Source organism: Engystomops pustulosus, chromosome 10, assembly GCF_040894005.1.
Source record: "Engystomops pustulosus chromosome 10, aEngPut4.maternal, whole genome shotgun sequence".
Taxonomy (NCBI): Eukaryota; Metazoa; Chordata; class Amphibia; order Anura; family Leptodactylidae; genus Engystomops; species Engystomops pustulosus.
Window position 1 is genome coordinate 98815096 of NC_092420.1, and position 18134 is coordinate 98833229.

At 46.0% G+C, this 18134-nt stretch overlaps 1 protein-coding gene across 2 annotated transcripts; it reads right to left on the reverse strand.

Moving 5' to 3' along the window:
• Nucleotides 1-7693: 7693 nt before the first annotated feature.
• Nucleotides 7694-13053, reverse strand: DIRAS3 (DIRAS family GTPase 3). Of its 2 annotated transcripts, XM_072127826.1 has the most exons (3): nucleotides 12867-13053; nucleotides 9012-9218; nucleotides 7694-8739 (listed from the first exon to the last, which is right to left on the reverse strand). In XM_072127826.1, the coding sequence occupies exon 3, from the start codon at nucleotides 8657-8659 to the stop codon at nucleotides 8063-8065; it is 597 nt and encodes a 198-aa protein (XP_071983927.1). In that variant the 5' UTR covers nucleotides 8660-8739; nucleotides 9012-9218; nucleotides 12867-13053; the 3' UTR covers nucleotides 7694-8062. The 2 variants fall into 2 exon arrangements, with proteins under 2 accessions (XP_071983927.1, XP_071983928.1); XM_072127827.1 differs by lacking the exon at nucleotides 9012-9218.
• Between the last annotated feature and the right edge of the window lie 5081 nt (nucleotides 13054-18134).

Here is an 18134-nt window from a genome sequence, read left to right on the forward strand (position 1 = left end):
ACAAAGTCCTGAGCCAATCTATAAATTGTCCCGGAATACCGTACTTTGACAAAGTGGCCCATAGATAATCGTGATCAACCCTGTCAAAGGCTTTAGCCTGGTCCAGACCTACAACATATCTCCCACACCTCAGAGCTTTACATCTCTCAAACATCTCCCTTATCGAGATGACTGCTCCAGAGATGTTCCGCCCTCTTACTGTGCCGTACTGAGAGCCTGCCAACAGTGCCGGGGACAAACAGACTAATCTAGAGAAGAGGATTTTTGCCAGAATCTTCCGGTCGACATTCAAGAGGGCGATCGGCCTCCAGTTCTTGATGTCACTAGGCTCTTTACCTTTGGACAGCAGAATAAGGGAGGACACTCTCATGGATGGAGGCATCAGGTGATTTTCTAGACAGTTGGTAAACACATCCACAAGGATCGGGGCTAAGAGGTCTCTGAACTTTTTATAGAATTCAGCTGTAATACCATCAGGACCTGGTGCCTTCTTCAGATGTAACTTATCAATGGCCTCTTTAACCTCCTCCTCTGTTATTCCTGCTGTCAAAGGAGAAAGGTCCAAATCTCTAGTGTCAGGACCTGGAGTTGCCTCCAAGAATTGAGCCATTTTCTCTTTATCCAAAACCTTCTTCTGAAATAATTCAGCATAGTACGATCTCACCACCCCCAGGATACCCTCCCGAGATTCCTGTAAAACTCCCTGGGAGTCAGTGAGACCTGTGATCGATTTCTTGGCCACACGTTCCCGGCAATTTTCATAGGGATCGGGAACTCCCAGTTTTCCGTAATCTCTTTCTATTACCAGGGACGTGTAGCGGCTGTACTGATACTGCTTTATCTCAGATTTCAGTCGGTCAATCGTTTGTTTGTCCCCCCCTCCCGCCGAATACAGTGACTCCAATTCTCTCCGCAGCTTGAGATACTGGCTGTACTTACTCCTACCCTTCTTCACTGACAGTCTCTTTAAGAGGGACCTGATCTCCTCCTTGACGTTCTCCCACCAATCAGATATGTTATCATAGAAGTCCTGTCTCTGGAGCTGGTCCTGAAAAAGGGAGTGGATACAATTCTGGACATAGACATCATCCAGGACGCTGGAATTGAGCCTCCATAACCCCCGACCAATATCAGAGCGGTTAGTAGCTCCAATGCAAAACAATAAGGCCAGGTGATCAGAATATGGGACAACTCTCTCGCTCATCCCACTTAGATTCTCTGAGGGACTGACAAACGCCATGTCGATCCTGCTATGTCTGTCAGCACAGGAGTACGTGTACTTAGGTGTCCTACCACCCAGGGTGAATACATCACACAGATGGGCCTGTGATATTATGCTCTGTAGGACCCTGGAGTCTCTGACCACTGCTCTGCCCGAGGACCTGTCACCTGATGTCATGGTAACATTGAAATCACCCGCCATTACTACAGGGATAGAGGTGAAAAGATATTGCTTCACCTCATTGAACAGCTGGATTCTCTCTGTCACTGTCTGTGGGCCATAGATGTTAATCAGCCGGAGCCGCCTACCATGGATGGTCACTTCCAGCACCAGGCACCTCCCCATAGCGACCTCCGTCAGCCTGTGCACCGTCACGTCTGTGGTGTTAAACAGTATGGCGACCCCGGCGTACGGCTCCACAGCCAGTGACCAGTAAGAAGGACCAGACCGCCACTCACGCTCAGCCTCACGGAGATGCCCTAAGGTGGTCAGACGGGTCTCCTGCAGGAAGATGACATCAGCGTCCAGATATCTCAGGTGGTCATATACGGCGTGTCTGGTCCTTCTTACTTTAATGCTGTTGACGTTGCTAGAAGCAACTTTTAGAGAGAATCCAGCCATTATAACCAGAAAAAGCAGAGCAGTGACCCCCATCATCATGAGTCAGAGTCAAAGTCCTCCTGTCTTCCACCTGTCTCCATGTCCGAATCCTCAGTGGTATCTACAGGAGGGGGCTTCTTCTTAGTTGGAGGATTCCCTGTGTCCACCTCACACTCACTGTCAATTCTTTCTAGCTCTTTTTCAAAGTCCCCATCTGACTCTGACAGAGCATCAAACCGGTTGGAAAGGACCATGACCCCGGCATCACCGCTGGACTTCCTCCTGGTCTTAGGCTCCGCACTATACTCCTCAGGCTTACGGGAGGATTTGTCTTTTTTCTTCCTTTTATTCTTTTTCACCTCCTCATATTCAGTGGGTACTACAGAGGTGGCGGCCTGAGGTTGGTGTTGAGTTACAACCTCCACACTCCCCTGAGCACTGTCTGACTGCTGGGGTTCTGCATCACCTGACCCCTGTACCTCCCGCCTGGTCAGAATTTCCCCCGACACTAAGGCCTCCTCCTCTATGGCGTCTGCCTCCTGCACCATCTCATCATCAGAGAAGTCTCTGGCGATGTTGTGCCAGGCCTCCGGGCAATCCTTGTGCGGGTGCCCAATCTCTCCGCAAAGGTTACACTTGACCGTCTCACAGGTGGCACTGAGATGACCAACCTCCCCACACAGGTTACATTTAACTACCGTACATACTTCGGCCACGTGACCAATCCTACCACATCTAAAGCACTTCCGTGGTTGTCCGGGATAGAAGCAGACGCCCTTTTCTCTACCTATATAGAAGGAGTTGGGGAGGTGCAGAGTAATGTTGTTGTATTGCCTCAGCTTCACCAGCACCTTCCACCCTCCAGTCCAGATACCGTCGGCGTCTCGGTTCTTAGTGAGGTCAGACAGCAGATCACAATGGCGCCTGAGCCACACCAGAATATCCTGAGGGGGAACAGACTCGTTCCAGAAGATGACATTAACCACTACGGTACCTGGCCTGGAAATGGGGACAAATGTAAATTTATTCCAGCCGTCCTTGTCCCTGAACCGGGGGAGTTTATCCCAGAACCTGTCCAGACTAGACATGAGCTTAAAGCTGACATCATAGCCCTGTCTGTCTGGAAGGTTGATGACCGCCAGGATATCATCTGGCGTGAACCCCATCTGGCGGCACAGGAGATCCCGCACCACAAACCTCCTGTCTGGGAGATCTTCCTTATCGCCTCTATTCTTAAAGCGCACCACGTTCCTCCTCTTAAATGCCTGCCCGGAGTAGTGTGCACCGGAGGTGAAGGAGGGAGCGCCGCGGCTCCAGGCATTTCTGGGAGGTTCCTGACGGGGCTCACTCTGATTACTGGGTGGAGGATCTGATCTAGAGGGACCTGACTCTACTAGGGGGCTCGATGTTAAAGGGGGGAAGTCACAAGCATCATTCTGCACCACCCCCTGCCCCCCCATCCACCTCTATGTTATCCTCCGGTGACTGAACATCCCAGATAGACTGTGGGTCCCCTCTGTCCCCCGACCCCTCAGGTACAGCAGAATGTCCTACAGTGTTCCCAGTCTCAAGTACGTTAGAGTTCTCCTGGGTCACCGCATCACCAAGACCCATAGATGAAAGTTCACCATCAACAGACACTGCTGGGACTTGTGGTACTACAGGTCCATGCACCTGCTCTGGGACCGCTGCGGGGGTCTGTGGCTGATCTTGTGTCTGTCCCTTCTGGAATGAGAAGCTTGCAGGCTTGATAATCTGTGCAACACGTTGGGGGACATCTGGGGGCATGGGTCCTGCCTGTGCTGTAGGGGCCCGGGGCCCAGAGTCACAGCTCTGCCTCTGCTGGGAGAAGCGCTCCTGGTTTCTGTAAGACTCAGCCAGGGGTCCCATCCTCTCCAGGACACAGTCCATATCCCTGACCACCTGTGCCAGCTCTATGCCTAGTCCCTGCAGCTTGGAGTTATACAGGGTGCTGCTTTCAGGGTGCGCAGTTCTAAGAGAGTACATACAGTCAATTTGCATCTGCAGCATTTTCTTATGGTTAGTCAGCTCCCCCATCCTCCTTACCAGGGTCGGTATCTCCTCCGCCATCTGCAGCTCCGGTGCCCGTGCGGTCTCCTTCCCCTGCTGTGCTGGTCGGGGTGCAGCTCCAGATGGTTTTGGTGCACCCGTCTCCTTCCCAAGCTTGTGGCTTGCACTGGCAGGGGCCTGTTCACACTTAGCAGTGCTCATGGTAACAGTCTGCGGCTTTACTGCTGACCTGGTGCGGCCTGGACAGGCCATGCTGGACACCACATCCCTCTGCTGCAGGTTTTCTTGCAGGGTTTGTCTCTCCAGAGACCTTCTCCTCTGTCTGGGTGCAGGAGTGGGGGGCTGTGCACCTGCTGCTGATCTCACACTCTGCTGCATCACCTGTGCTCCTCCACGCTGGCTGCTCATAGAACTTGCTGCTTTCACTGCAGTATTCATGTTCAACTCTTTCTCTTTGTTCACAACAACAACATCATGTCCACAATCTTCATTACATGTTACTTTGGGATTTGAATCCCTTGTAGAAAGTTTGTGGGAGTTCACTCCCGATGTAGGCCTGGAAGCCTGGGCCTTGCCTGGGGAATCTCCCCACCCAGGGTGGCCCCGCCCTGGGCTAGCTCCAGACATGCAGAGACTCAGGAGCTCAGCTCATACACGTCCTCACAGCAAGGGGGCAGTATTATAGTAGTTATATTCCTGTACATGGGGGTCAGTATTATAGTAGCTATATTCTTGTACATAGGGGGCAGTATTATAGTAGTTATATTCTTGTACATAGGGGGCAGTATTATAGTAGTTATATTCCTGTACATAGGGGCAGTATTATAGTAGTTATATTCCTGTACATAGGGGCAGTATTATAGTAGTTATATTCTTGTACATAGGGGGCAGTATTATAGTAGTTATAATCCTGTACATAGGGGGCAGTATTATAGTAGTTATATTCTTGTACATAGGGGGCAGTATTATAGTAGTTATATTCCTGTACATAGGGGGCAGTATTATAGTAGTTATATTCCTGTACATAGGGGGAGGTATTATAGTAGTTATATTCCTGTACATAGGGAGCAGTATTATAGTAGTTATATTCCTGTACATAGGGGGCAGTATTATAGTAGTTATATTCTTGTACATAGGGGGCAGTATTATAGTAGTTATATTCTTGTACATAGGGGGCAGTATTATAGTAGTTATATTCCTGTACATAGGGGGCAGTATTATAGTAGTTATATTCCTGTACATAGGGGGCAGTATTATAGTAGTTATATTCTTGTACATAGGGGGCAGTATTATAGTAGTTATATTCCTGTACATAGGGGGCAGTATTATAGTAGTTATATTCTTGTACATAGGAGGCAGTATTATAGTAGTTATATTCTTGTACATAGGGGGCAGTATTATAGTAGTTATATTCTTGTACATAGAGAGCAGTATTATAGTAGTTATATACTTGTACATAGGGGCAGTATTATAGTAGTTATATTCCTGTACATAGGGGGCAGTATTATAGTAGTTATATTCCTGTACATAGGGGGCAGTATTATAGTAGTTATATTCCTGTACATAGGGGGTAGTATTATAGTAGTTATATTCCTGTACATAGGGGGCAGTATTATAGTAGTTATATTCTTGTACATAGGGGGCAGTATTATAGTAGTTATATTCCTGTACATAGGGGGCAGTATTATAGTAGTTATATTCTTGTACATAGGGGGCAGTATTATAGTAGTTATATTCCTGTACATAGGGGGCAGTATTATAGTAGTTATATTCCTATACATAGGGGGCAGTATTATAATAGTTATATTCCTGTACATAGGGGGCAGTATTATAGTAGTTATATTCTTGTACATAGGGGGCAGTATTATAGTAGTTATATTCTTGTACATAGGGGGCAGTATTATAGTAGTTATATTCTTGTACATAGGGGGCAGTATTATAGTAGTTACAATCACTTTTTGTTGACACAGGAATGTCCTATAATCATACATGTGTTAAAAACATTAGTTCTATGGATGAGCACATTACTTACTTACCCGGTCACTGGAGTTCACAGAAAATGCATTGTCCGTCTATAATGCACTTTGCCGCGATTTACTAAGATTTTGAGCCTGAAATCATGAATGTGTCCCTTCCCTGCTCGTTTGAACGAGTTCACCGTCTTTTTAGTAGTTGCTTGGGCTTGCGAGACAATTTAAAAGTTAAATCCTGCGCTCAGTCCGAATCAGTCAGACAGCACGCCCCCCCAATCTATGTCGCATGGAGGCAGCGCAGCTGCACCACAAAAGGGTCCCGTGCTCCACAATCCCAGTGCACACACTTATTAGATACCTGTACAATCTGTTTTAGCCCCGAAAATCGTGCACAGTCCACCAAAAGTGCAGCGCGACCCTTAGTGAATGAGCCCCACAATAACTATGACCCACATTTATCAAGTAGTGCAAACCGCACTATGGGTAGTTTTCGTCACGAATGTCCCGCTTACAGCTGAGAGGGAGCCGGTGAGAACCTTGGAGGAGCTGGCGCTGGCCGGATGACGATTGCCGTAGCACCAAAACTTATGAACCAGGAGGAAAGTTCTTAAAGACGTTCTATAGATTTGGTGATACATTATATATATATATATATATATATATATACACACTATATGTAATAATGTATACGGCCTCCATAGCCCTCACTACATACAGATCCTCCTTGGCGACTCTCAGTAAGGAGGAACTTTGGGGCCCGTTTTGAATGAACACAAAATAAAAATCATTAACAAAATATTTAACGAAAATCTTTTCCCCTTCAATATATTAAAAATGGATTATAGTAACAATTACTGCGCCTCTTTATCTAGTTTAGGGCTTATTCAGACAACTGCAAAACAGCCGCAATGTATGGACCTCATTACAGCCACAAATATTCCCGCCCCCCCATTGGGTCTAGTTCTCTACGTTGAAGGGATCATAGGGATCTGTGGGGTTTGATCTTTGGGAGGCAGTTATGTAAGGCCACTAAATACAGTAGATTAACGAACATTTAAAAGCGTTTTTTCATCTTCTGTACTTATCACATGTCCCCCGCCTCCGCCGTGATCATCTCAATCACAAATCCCGGGCAAATGGGGGAGTTTTCCATACATTCATGTCTATGGGTTAGGCTTTCTTTATCTCTCCTGTAGACACGTGTTGCCGACTCTTCATTCTCTGACTCTGACCTAGAGAGGTGCTGGTACCAGAGGGTGGATACAGGGATGTAACTACAGGGGTAGCAGACACAGCAGCTGCTACTGGGCCCGCAGTGTCAGGGGGCCCCCCCATCATCCGACCTTCACCATTATATACATACCGTATGCTGCACATTGTACAAAATAGTGGCCCAAATTTATCAGAACTAAAGCAAACTGCACTGGGTCTTCATTAAGCTGCCGCCCCCTGCACCGCTCTGTGCAACATTCCATTTTTGGTGCTTTTTGTTCATCCCTTCAAGTCCGTACAAGTCTACCGGTACCCAAATCAACCATGAGTAAAGCCAGCATAGTGTAGGGCACTTTTCATCATTTTTCTGTGTTCCAACAAGGATTCATTTAAAAAAAAGTTTCTTTAGGCACGGAAGAGGGGGGGGGGGGGCTTGCTTTTAAGGTGCCCTACAAAATGTTGGTTTTGTTTCGGTAGCCGGTGGACTTCCTTTGAGCCACATTGTTCTGACCCTGACACATTCACTTACAGTAGTTTCATTGAACTAAGATGACACAATTATCATCCCGTCCATTGTATATCACCAGCACAACACGAAACGATCTAAAGGAAACAAACTAAAAACATTCAAAACACTACAAAAACAACACAAAAGTTGAAGGCATAAATACATTTTAATTTCCAGCAGCTTATCTCATAACCCCCCCAACATGCAAATCTGTGCAATCTGCAGTCAGACATCTCCCCCCTAAACCTCGTGCTGCAGGTACAGACACCACCCAGAAGCCTCTGCCGGGACTACTGAGCTCTGTGTAAGAGGTGAAGCACTGAACGTCAAAGACCAACAACCGCAAAATATAGCACAAAAATACATGCGAGCAGCTCGGCTTCAAAAATGATAACGTAGCAGCAAAATAAAAACCGGTAAATAAAGGAATCTCATTGCCACAAAGTCTTGGCACCGCCTTCCCTAAAGTCATCAATCCTAAAAGTTACAGCAGAGTCCGGTCCGACATAAGTCGTCCTACATTATGGAACATTTCCCTTTCAGCTTCTCTTTCTTTTTCTGCTGCCTGGACTTCTTTCCGGCCACCTGAAGGCTAACAGTTCTCCTCTTCTCCAAGTTTAAAAGTTCCTGGAACAATTCTTGTACGTTGTAGTTGAGTTTGGCGGAGGTCTCCATGAAGGAGCACTTCCACTTGTTGGCCAAGCTGTCGCCTTCGGACGTCTGGACCTCCCTTAGAGATTCGTCACTCTTATTGCCAACCAACATGATGGGAATGTTCTGTGTGTCTCCTTTGATCTGACAGATCTGGTCATAGATGGCCTTTAGTTCTTCCAAGGACTGCTTACTGGTGACCGCGTAGACCAAGATGAAAGCATGACCCTTGGAGATGGATAACCTTTGCATGGCCGGGAACTGGTGGCTTCCTGTTGTGTCTGTAATCTGTAGGGTGCAGATGTTCTTGTCGCAGCTGATGACCTGTCTGTAGGTATCTTCGATGGTGGGGATGTAGGTTTCCCGAAAAGTTCCTCGTACAAAGCGAAGAACCAGGGAACTTTTCCCAACTCCGGCCGCCCCGAAGACGACAACTCGGTAATCGTTGCTTTGCTCTGGCATCTTGGCTCAAAAGGACTCAGAAGGCTTCAGGTAGAAATGCAGAGACCGGCAGCTGTTACATATCGAGATAACATGGACACCTGTGGAGGAATAGTGAACAATAGTTTAGAGGAAATCTCATTATTATTGCAATGGAAGAACAAACCTTATCGTAAGAGCAAAACATGGACGGTTATAGGAGCTGATGTGCGCGAGATTCCCCGGCTGATAGTACAATCCCAAGTGCCTTGGACGAGTCACGATGCAACCGGACCACATTAGCAGCTAATTACATCTTTGGTCGGATCCCTAGACATTAATCAGGGCTGCACCATACTAGGGTGGACATGCTAGGCGGAGAGCTGGGACTTACCTTTCCCGAGCACCGTGCTGTCTCCCAGTCTTCCTGAGCTCTGGAGGAGGTTTGATTACTACATCTCACGAAGAGCTCAGCCGGATGAAACCTGCAGCTCCCTCCCTTCTCCGTGTAGATTTTGTTGATATCGGTATTGAATGGCGCGGCCAATATTAGATGATTGGTGCCATCTAGTGGATGTAGTCCACACCGGCCCGGGTTTTCCTGACGGTGAGGAATATTGTTTGGAGAATTAGGGAGCGGGAATGTATCTAAGAGCCATTTATTATTCATTTGATTCGGTTACTTTGTGTAGGAGTTTATTATGATCTCACGGCGAGTGGAATAAGCAAAATTGTCAGTAAGAAGTTAGATGCTCGATTTTCCACTCCATTCATCCCGGATCTATCCGACTGACACCAACCCCCTGCACTGTTATTGGTCTAATCAGACAGTGGTATTAGGGACCTCATGATCGGTGGGGTCTCCGTGGTTTTACCCCAACCAATATTCAGCTTTTACCTAATGTAGAAGTTTTATTCAGTGGACATCCCCTTTAATAATCCAAGTGGTGAGGCTCCTGCAGGGGCAGAGATACCCATAAAGAAACTTGTTTAGGCCCCCAGAATAAAGGGGCCCCCCAAACTGACAGCCTATGTTTTTTTGCTGGTTTCTGTAAATGCAATGTTTTCCCTCCATACTGAATGGTCAGGCTATTCCTGATAATGCTCTGTGCTCATCCAATCAAAAGTCACCCCTGCTGCTCTTCCTCCTCTCTCACAGCATCCAGTCCAGGGGCGTAACTACAGTGGTAGCAGCCACTATGGGGCCCACAGTGTCAGGGGGCCCCGTCATCCAAGCTAACACTAAAGAATGAAGGATGTGCACCATTATATACATATTTTGCTGGACATTGTACAGCATAATATGTATATAACATATAAGTGATGTATATATGCTGTACGTCTGTATATGGCACTATATGTGGGTGTATATGTTTTATATGTTGTATGTAAAAGTGTATAAGTGTGTGTCTATGAGTGAAGAACTGTATTTTTATGTATATAAATGTGTGTGTGTGTGTATTTTAAAGTGGGAAGGGGGGCCCCATTCAGAAGTCTGCTATGGGGTCCTGTCTTCCCTAGTTACGCCCCTGATCCAGTCTCAGAAGTATCCTGGGGGTGGAGCTTCAGATGCTTTCCTTTACCTCTCATTATATATCAAGGTGTTGGATTTTGAGGATTTAGGCTGTGTATATGTGTATATGTAAGGGTGACTACCTGATAGGTATTCGGAAGTTTTAGTATATTGCATTATAGCAATAAGATCCTGCCTGTCATGGGGGATCGCACACTACTAGAGCCAACGGGTCTGGTGTAAAAATAGTTCTGCAATGGAAAACCCTAACTCAGCTTCTAAAGGACCTGCATCCGGCTGAAAAATTCAGAAATGGTTGTGATGTCATCATTGCATCATCATCATCATCATCATCATCATCATCATCATCATCATCTCATCCAACATGGGGAGGAAGCCTAGAGGAATGGGCAGGGATGCAAGGACCCCCATGGCACTATGTAGCTGCATGATACTTGCCGTGTTTCTCACTGGGTAGAAGTGGTGGATTGTACCTGCTGCTTTCTAGTACCAATTCAGAAGGTCCCACCCAAAGCCTTTGCTGAGGTTTATATTAAAGGGATGTCCCAATGAAGTCAGGATATGTTACAGATTGCTAGAGTCTGACCTCAGGGACCCCCATTCTGCTAATCATTGGGGACTGCATGAACGGCACTCTATTCACTTGGAGGGGTCCCCGCTAATAAATTAATGGAGTGCTGGGTTATGTACGTAGCCTTCTTCTTAAAGGGGTTTTCCTCCCATGAAGAAGTTTCTTATATTTACTCAGGATAACAATATAACACATTATCGAATTCACTGTTATTAACAAAAATGCAGCATTTCACAGATATAATTCCAGCCTGTCTCTATCAGTCCTGCTGCACACATTTTCGGTTGCCCCTGGTTCCAGACCCTGAATCTTTTGACTTTAGGGTTGGCAGACATCTTGGTTTTCTGTCTGATGGCGGTGGAGCTGATATTTCTGTCTCTCTATGCTCCCTGCACTCTAGCCCCTCCCCCTGCACTCTAGCCCCTCCCCCCTGCTGTCCAGGATGGAGCCCACACCGATACACAGACACTTACTGCCGGCAGCAGCGTGAGGAGTGTAAAGCTACAGGCAGATAAGTTGTTTATCTGGAAAAGAATATATATATCGCACAGTGCTGCACTGAGCTGCCAAATCAGTCCCTGTCCCCAATGGGGCTCACAATCTAATCATCCTACCAGTATGTTTTGGAGTGTGGGAGGAAACCGGTGGAAACCCACGCACACAGCGAGAGAACGTACAAACTCTTTGCAGATGTTGACCCTGGTATTTGAACCCAGGACCCCAGTGCTGCAAGGCTGTAGTGCTAACCACTGAGCCACCATGCTGTTTACATTGTACCTTTATGTTGTCTCCCCGTATGTTACATTGTAGCCATAGATTATATCTCTGTGCTTTACATTTTATCCCTATACGTTATTCTGTACCCTATGTTGTCTCTCTATATGTTACATTGTACACAAAGATTATATCCCAGTAAATTACATTGTACCCCTATACTGTCGCCCAGTATGCTACATGTACCTCCATATTGTATTCCTAGAATTAACATTGAACCTCCACAGATTGCCCCCCTGTACGTTACATTGTACCCACAGATTGTCCCCCTGTATGTTACATTTTACCCACAGATTGTCCCCCTGTACGTTACATTGTACTCACAGATTGCCCCCCTGTACGTTACATTGTACCCACAGATTGTCCCCCTGTACGTTACATTGTACCCACAGATTGCCCCCCTGTACGTTACATTGTACCCACAGATTGTCCCCCTGTACGTTACATTGTACCCACAGATTGTCCCCCTGTACGTTACATTGTACCCACAGATTGTCCCCCTGTACGTTACATTGTACCCACAGATTGTCCCCCTGTACGTTACATTGTACCCACAGATTGTCCCCCTGTACGTTACATTGTACCCACAGATTGTCCCCCTGTACGTTACATTGTACCCACAGATTGTCCCCCTGTACGTTACATTGTACCCACAGATTGTCCCCCTGTACGTTACATTGTACCCACAGATTGTCCCCCTGTACGTTACATTGTACCCACAGATTGTCCCCCTGTACGTTACATTGTACCCACAGATTGCCCCCCTGTACGTTACATTGTACCCACAGATTGCCCCCCTGTACATTACATTGTGCCTATAGATTGTCCCCCTGTACGATACATTGTACCCACAGATTGTCCCCCTGTACATTACATTGTACCCACAGATTGTCCCCCTGTACATTACATTGTGCCTATAGATTGCCCCCCTGTACGTTACATTGTACCCACAGATTGTCCCCCTGTACATTACATTGTACCCACAGATTGTCCCCCTGTACATTACATTGTGCCTATAGATTGCCCCCCTGTACGTTACATTGCACCCACAGATTGTCCCCCTGTACATTACATTGTACCCACAGATTGCCCCCCTGTACGTTACATTGTGCCTATAGATTGCCCCCCTGTACGTTACATTGTACCCACAGATTGTCCCCCTGTACATTACATTGTGCCTATAGATTGCCCCCCGTTGCCGCCCTGTGGGTCCAGCAGTGAAAATAAAGCCGCCCCGGGGTGTATGATCTGGTCCTGCCATGTGACAATGGAAAATCCCTCTAAGTGACAACCCGCGCCCGCTTCATGTGCTGCTATAAAGAGCACAACCTACAGCTCCATCTACATAGCAGGTAGGTAGAGTCACTTACCTGGAGAGGATGGTGAGTGCTGAGATACAACCTGCAGGGTGGTACATGAACCTCTTACAAAAAGCCACTGAGGGTCCGCTCCATCTCCCCGGCCGTGCATAGGGGGGACTGCATCACCTAATCCAAGATAAGACCCCAGATTTACATGCACTTACCCCGGGGGCAAATACTGAGATGCCCCTAATGCAGAGCAGTGACCATGGCGCCCCCTGCCCTCTCCCCACCCGCACACCCCTGTGTTCTGCAGGGCCCAGAGAGCAGGTGCCCCCCCTGGGTTTCATTCATGTTTTCCTGGAGTGGAACATCCCATTCATGCAGCTGCAGAGGAGGATTAACCCCCTGAGTGCTGGGCGGGGGCTCTGCACTGGGGGGGGGGGGGGGGGGGGGCTTGCAGCTGCTTGCATCAGGTAGAGGGTTAATGCGGCGCAACTCTTCATGGAAACATAATGGGAGGCGCAGGATGGAGATTGTCTCTGAGGACATTTCCTATGTGAGAACATGTGGGGCAGATTGTAGGGAACATTGCTATTCTGTAAGGGGGAACATGAAGGTGACCTTTAAGAGAGCAGGACAGTAATATTACTATAATACTATTACTATGATATTATTACTATGATACTAATACTATGATACTAATACTATGATACTGTTACTATGATACTACTACTATGATACTATTACTATGATATTATTACTATGATACTCATACTATGATACTGTTACTATGATACTAGTACTATGATACTAATACTATGATACTGTTACTATGATATTATTACTATGATATTATTACTATGATACTATTACTATGATATTATTACTATGATACTGTTACTATGATACTAGTACTATGATACTAATACTATGATACTACTACTATGATAATAATACTATGATACTATTACTATAATATTACTATAATACGGTTACTATAATACTATTACTATGATACTGTTACTATGATACTAGTACTATGATACTGTTACTATGATACTAATACTATGATACTAATACTATGACACTGTTACTATGATACTAGTACTATACCATATACTATACTGCGCCGCTGCACACTTCCTAGGCATATTGTCTACCACATGGAGACATTAGGCTGTGTTCACACATTCTGTGCTGTTTTTTGATGGACTGTGTGATGCGGCCTCCCCACTCCATTGCAGGTGAACATATCCTGATCTATTACCACGCACTTTGCATATCTAATGCCCTGGCCTATGGCGGCCCATTCCTGTGATTGTAGGGAGCCCCAGACTCCGGCCCCCGGATACTGGATAATTGCAGGTTTACTGATAAAGCTGCAGCAAAAATTGCCACTGCATGGTGGATTTTTTGCCATTGTCCATAACTGCTTGAGACGTCCACTCCTCTCCCAGTAGGATTCTCCTGGGGTCAGTTCACACTGTGCAGGTGCGGTCACACGGTGCGAGTTAGACCGTTCTTAAACACGCATGTGTCTATACATGTTTCCTATGCGTTTGGGCTGGTTTGAACCTGTTTTTCTCAATTTCTGAAAGTGTAAGCAACTGAGGCAGTCCGTTAAAAAACGCATCCGTTTTTTGACCGTTTTTGTCCGTTTTCCAATTATCCTCATTAAGATAGTTGGAAAGAACTGTCAAAAACGCATTTTTAACGGACTGCTTAAAAACGGGCGAAAAACGGTTCAAAACGCCACGTGTGCCGCCGGCCTAAGACCGTTCCAAGAACGCAGCGCAATATTATAAACTTATGTTTTCATGTTATTTCTGTGTTCACAAAGACGACGACTGCTTCCCCAAATCAGGTCGCAACGAGTCGCAACTTTGTACAACTTTGTTATATCACAAAAAATTGCAACTTGGTTGCTGCATGACGTTTTGTAGAGTGATGTGTAGAGATTCCTGGACTGCGGATGTGATGAAGGTAATGACCCCCCAGGACTAATGGCTGCAGCTGCGTCACCTCCTCCCCCGCGCGTCAGCCTGAACAATACCGCTGCCTTCCGCTCTCGGATACTATCTACTCCTCTGTTTGATCTGCTCCAGGTGTATTTACATGAGCAAAATGTCAGATTCCACGTGTCAGAGCGGCGCGTCCGTGGTGAGGTCATCCCCGCGCAAGGTGCTTCTATATATAGAGTCAGCGCATCTGCTCCGGGTCTGGAATGCGCTCATATAGGAAGTGATTGATGGGTTAATCAGTCTGTAAATACGTAATAACACAAGTGACGACACTGCAAATCTACTGTACAAGAGGCGGCGAGCGAGGAAACCGACTCAGGGCAGAGGGTATGAGACCTTTATAGTACACACTAAGGACCTTCTACACATACAGGACCTAGAGGAATGGATTCCCAATCATCTCCGACTTACTGGCTGCATCTACATGGTGCAATGATTGCTGCTGTATAGGAGAAGGGAATGACTTGTTATCCAATCTATCAATAAGCAATCACCCGACAAAGGAGCATTTAGAGGTTTTGGCACTAAAGACACTTATCCACTATTAACATGCAGGGCCGGCGTAAGGGGGGGGGGGCAAACTGGGCATCTTTCCAGGGCCCCCTGTCTTTTTTTTTTTTTTTTTAAATCAGATCCTTTTTATTGAAACAACTCCATCACCTTTTCCATTTGTAACATTGAGGACAAATCCCAACAAACATTCCCCCCACACACTGCCCCCCATCCCCTCCCCCCTAGCAGGGCCCCTTAAAGAGCCCCTTGTAGAATGCCCGGGTGCAGATGCCTATAATCTATCTCCTGTCTATATATCATCCATCTCCCACTGTCACACATGGTTTGGGTGTTTCTTAAGCAGGGGGGTGGGGGGTGGGGGAGATGGATAAAATTGATGGGAAGATGGAGCCAAATCCAGGACCATTTTGGAAGAAAATCTGTTGGAGTCTGGAAAAGACCTGAGCCTGGGAGAGAGATTTAAACTTCCAAAAAGACAAAGATCCCAAACATAAAGCAAAATCTACACTGGAAGGTTCACAAATAACCGGATCCAGGTGATAGAACGAGTCACATCCAGACCCCAATCCAATGGAGAATCCGAGGAAAGAGCCAAAAACTGCTGCTCACAGACGCTTCATCCAACCTCCCGGAGCTCCGGCCATTCTCCAAGTGCAAAACTGATAGAGACCTGATACCCCGAGCGACTGCAGTTGTAATAACAGCACAAGGGGGCGCTACAGGGCATTAACTTAAGGGGCAGAATAATATCACACCCCCATTTCTCAGTTTATTATTTTTTAAAAAGTTTAAAATATCCAATAAATTTCGTTCCACTTCACAATTGCAATTACAATTTTATATCTTTATGTTTGAAGCCTGAAATGTGACAAAATGTAGAAAAGTCCAGGAGGTGAATACTATCACAAGGAGCTGTATAATATGTGCCCTCCCTGCTGATTCATACAATGTGTGTTCTCTCAATTTAGTTTTACATGTAAGGTGTGAATTGGTAGGTAAATTGCTCCCACCCAGTCAATTTCGTCCTCGGGAAACTTCCATCACGGCAGCTCGGATCCCACGTGACCAGCGTGTGGAACAGCAAACGATTCAAAAAAGAAAATGATCCAGCGCGTTGTGTTGGAAAGAAGCACTCCGGACTTTTTATTTGATTTCCATGAGATAGATGAACATCACATATATTTTAGCACTGCGTCCATGTGGTGGACTACAGCGTCCAGCCTACGCGTTTCGAGCGTATACACCCGCTCTTTATCAAGGCTCACCTTGTGTTCTCTCAATGGCAACTTAAATACATAGATTTATTGTATATCCTGTATTATACTCCAGAGCTCTACTCACTATTCTGCTGCTGGTGCAGTCACTCTGTACATACATGACATTACTTATCCTGTACTGATCCTGAGTTACATCCTGTATTATACTCCAGAGCTGCACTCACTATTCTGCTGCTGGTGCGGTCACTGTGTACATACATGACATTACTTATCCTGTACTGATCCTGAGTTACATCCTGTATTATACTCCAGAGCTGCACTCACTATTCTGCTGCTGGTGCAGTCACTGTGTACATACATGACATTACTTATCCTGTACTGATCCTGAGTTACATCCTGTATTATACTCCAGAGCTGCACTCACTATTCTGCTGCTGGTGCAGTCACTGTGTACATACATGACATTACTTATCCTGTACTGATCCTGAGTTACATCCTGTATTATACTCCAGAGCTCTACTCACTATTCTGCTGCTGGTGCAGTCACTCTGTACATACATGACATTACTTATCCTGTACTGATCCTGAGTTACATCCTGTATTATACTCCAGAGCTGCACTCACTATTCTGCTGCTGGTGCAGTCACTCTGTACATACATGACATTACTTATCCTGTACTGATCCTGAGTTACATCCTGTATTATACTCCAGAGCTGCACTCACTATTCTGCTGCTGGTGCGGTCACTGTGTACATACATGACATTACTTATCCTGTACTGATCCTGAGTTACATCCTGTATTATACTCCAGAGCTGCACTCACTATTCTGCTGCTGGTGCAGTCACTGTGTACATACATGACATTACTTATCCTGTACTGATCCTGAGTTACATCCTGTATTATACTCCAGAGCTGCACTCACTATTCTGCTGCTGGTGCAGTCACTGTGTACATACATGACATTACTTATCCTGTACTGATCCTGAGTTACATCCTGTATTATACTCCAGAGCTCTACTCACTATTCTGCTGCTGGTGCAGTCACTCTGTACATACATGACATTACTTATCCTGTACTGATCCTGAGTTACATCCTGTATTATACTCCAGAGCTGCACTCACTATTCTGCTGCTGGTGCAGTCACTGTGTACATACATGACATTACTTATCCTGTACTGATCCTGAGTTACATCCTGTATTATACCCCAGAGCTGCACTCACTATTCTGCTGCTGGTGCAGTCACTGTGTACATACATGACATTACTTATCCTGTACTGATCCTGAGTTACATCCTGTATTATACTCCAGAGCTCTACTCACTATTCTGCTGCTGGTGCAGTCAATCTGTACATACATGACATTACTTATCCTGTACTGATCCTGAGTTACATCCTGTATTATACTCCAGAGCTGCACTCACTATTCTGCTGCTGGTGCAGTCACTGTGTACATACATGACATTACTTATTCTGTACCAATCCTGAGTTACATCCTGTATTATACCCAGAGCTGCACTCACTATTCTGCTGCTGGTGCAGTCACTGTGTACATACATGACATTACTTATCCTGTACTGATC

Excerpts from the sequence above, each read along its gene's own strand:
- DIRAS3 (XM_072127827.1), bottom strand. The coding sequence starts at position 8,659 with ATGCCAGAGCAAAGCAACGATTACCGAGTTGTCGTCTTCGGGGCGGCC.